This window comes from Trichechus manatus, unplaced genomic scaffold (assembly GCF_000243295.1).
Source record: "Trichechus manatus latirostris isolate Lorelei unplaced genomic scaffold, TriManLat1.0 scaffold00207, whole genome shotgun sequence".
NCBI classification, from domain to species: domain Eukaryota; kingdom Metazoa; phylum Chordata; class Mammalia; order Sirenia; family Trichechidae; genus Trichechus; species Trichechus manatus.
Genome location: NW_004444143.1, coordinates 2,944,362 through 2,945,573, shown reverse-complemented (window position 1 = coordinate 2,945,573; position 1,212 = coordinate 2,944,362). Strand labels below are relative to the sequence as shown.

Below are 1,212 nucleotides of genomic sequence, written 5' to 3'. Positions count from 1 at the left end.
GCCCCACCTCCTCCTGGAAGAGGCTCTGGCGGTTGCGCAGACTGCGCAGCTTGCTCTGCCTCTCCTCGTGCTGCAGCTCCTCCGAGGGCGGCTCGAAGTAGCCGATGAGGTCCTGCAGGCTCAGGATGACGCCCTCGATGGGCAGCGCTGTGCCAGCCGGTGGCCCGGCGCCCCGCGGCTTCCCGCTGAAGCTGTCCAGGCCCCTGCGGGGACCGCGCCGCTGTCAGCGGGGGGTGGGAGCGCTGACTGCCGGCCCCGCGCTCCGCGAGCCCCCTCCCCGCAGGGCCCCACAGACACTCGTGCTGTTCAGAGGGGAGAGGCTGAGACGCGGAGGAGGAAAGGCACGGCCGTGGTCACACAGCGGTCAGAAGCAGAGCTGGGACTGGGACTCATCCTGTGTAGGCACAGGGGGTCCCGAAAGGAGTCAGCGCTGGGAAGGTGCGGGGTAAAAGGGTCTGGATGTCGGAGATGGGAAAGTTAGGTGGTGATCAGGGCTGTGAGGTCCAAGGCCATGGGAGTCCGGTCAGACCAGGAGTCATGTGGACAGAGCTCGGCAGTTTAGAGGTATGGAAGACAGGGCTGCGGATGTCCGAGGTGGAGGTTTATGGGGTCACGTGCATGAATGCCAGGAGCACGGGGGTCGGGGGTGGCCTGCCCCTCCCTCCGTGGTGGCAGCGCTCACTTGATGAAATGGTTATAGAGGCCAGCCGTGCTGTGGATCATTCGGGCCGCCTGGGACTCCTCCTGTTGACAGCGGGTCAGCGACAGCGCATCGTCCATGTGGCCCTCCTGGTGCAGCATGGCCTGGGAGTGGGGGCAGCGGGGCAGAGCGGTCAGGAGGGGGCCCAGCCACCCAGGGTCACTCCCCAGGCCTGCGCCCAGACTCTAGCCCGGCACCTGCCCCAACTCCGAGCTCTCTCTGCCAGCCTCTGTTTCTCCGTTTCTCATTTCTATCCCTCTTTCTCTGTTCTGTGTCTCCTTCATTCTCTCTCTCCCTGTCTGTCTCTGTCTCTGTCTCTCTCCGTGTCACGTCTCTGTCTCTCTCCATCTCATCTGTGTCCTGGCCAGACCCTTTCCAACTGTATCTACTACTGACTTAACATCTCCCCCACAGAAAGCTCTAAGGGCACCCCCAAGTTAGCATGTCCGCAGAATGCCCGACTGTCTTTCTGAGGTGGGACCATCACCACTGTCTTCTTTACCCTGAGCTGA

The 1,212-nt window shown here is 63.1% G+C and overlaps 1 protein-coding gene across 1 annotated transcript in view; it reads right to left on the bottom strand.

Moving 5' to 3' along the window:
* Positions 1–1,212, bottom strand: part of RYR1 (ryanodine receptor 1) — a 131,783-nt gene that overhangs the window by 114,629 nt on the left and 15,942 nt on the right. Inside the window, exons 12-13 of the mRNA XM_023742308.1 lie at positions 683–804; positions 8–203 (exon numbers count right to left, since the gene is read on the bottom strand). Of these exons, the coding sequence (XP_023598076.1) occupies positions 8–203; positions 683–804 (318 nt within the window). The remainder of the gene's footprint in view (positions 1–7; positions 204–682; positions 805–1,212) is intronic.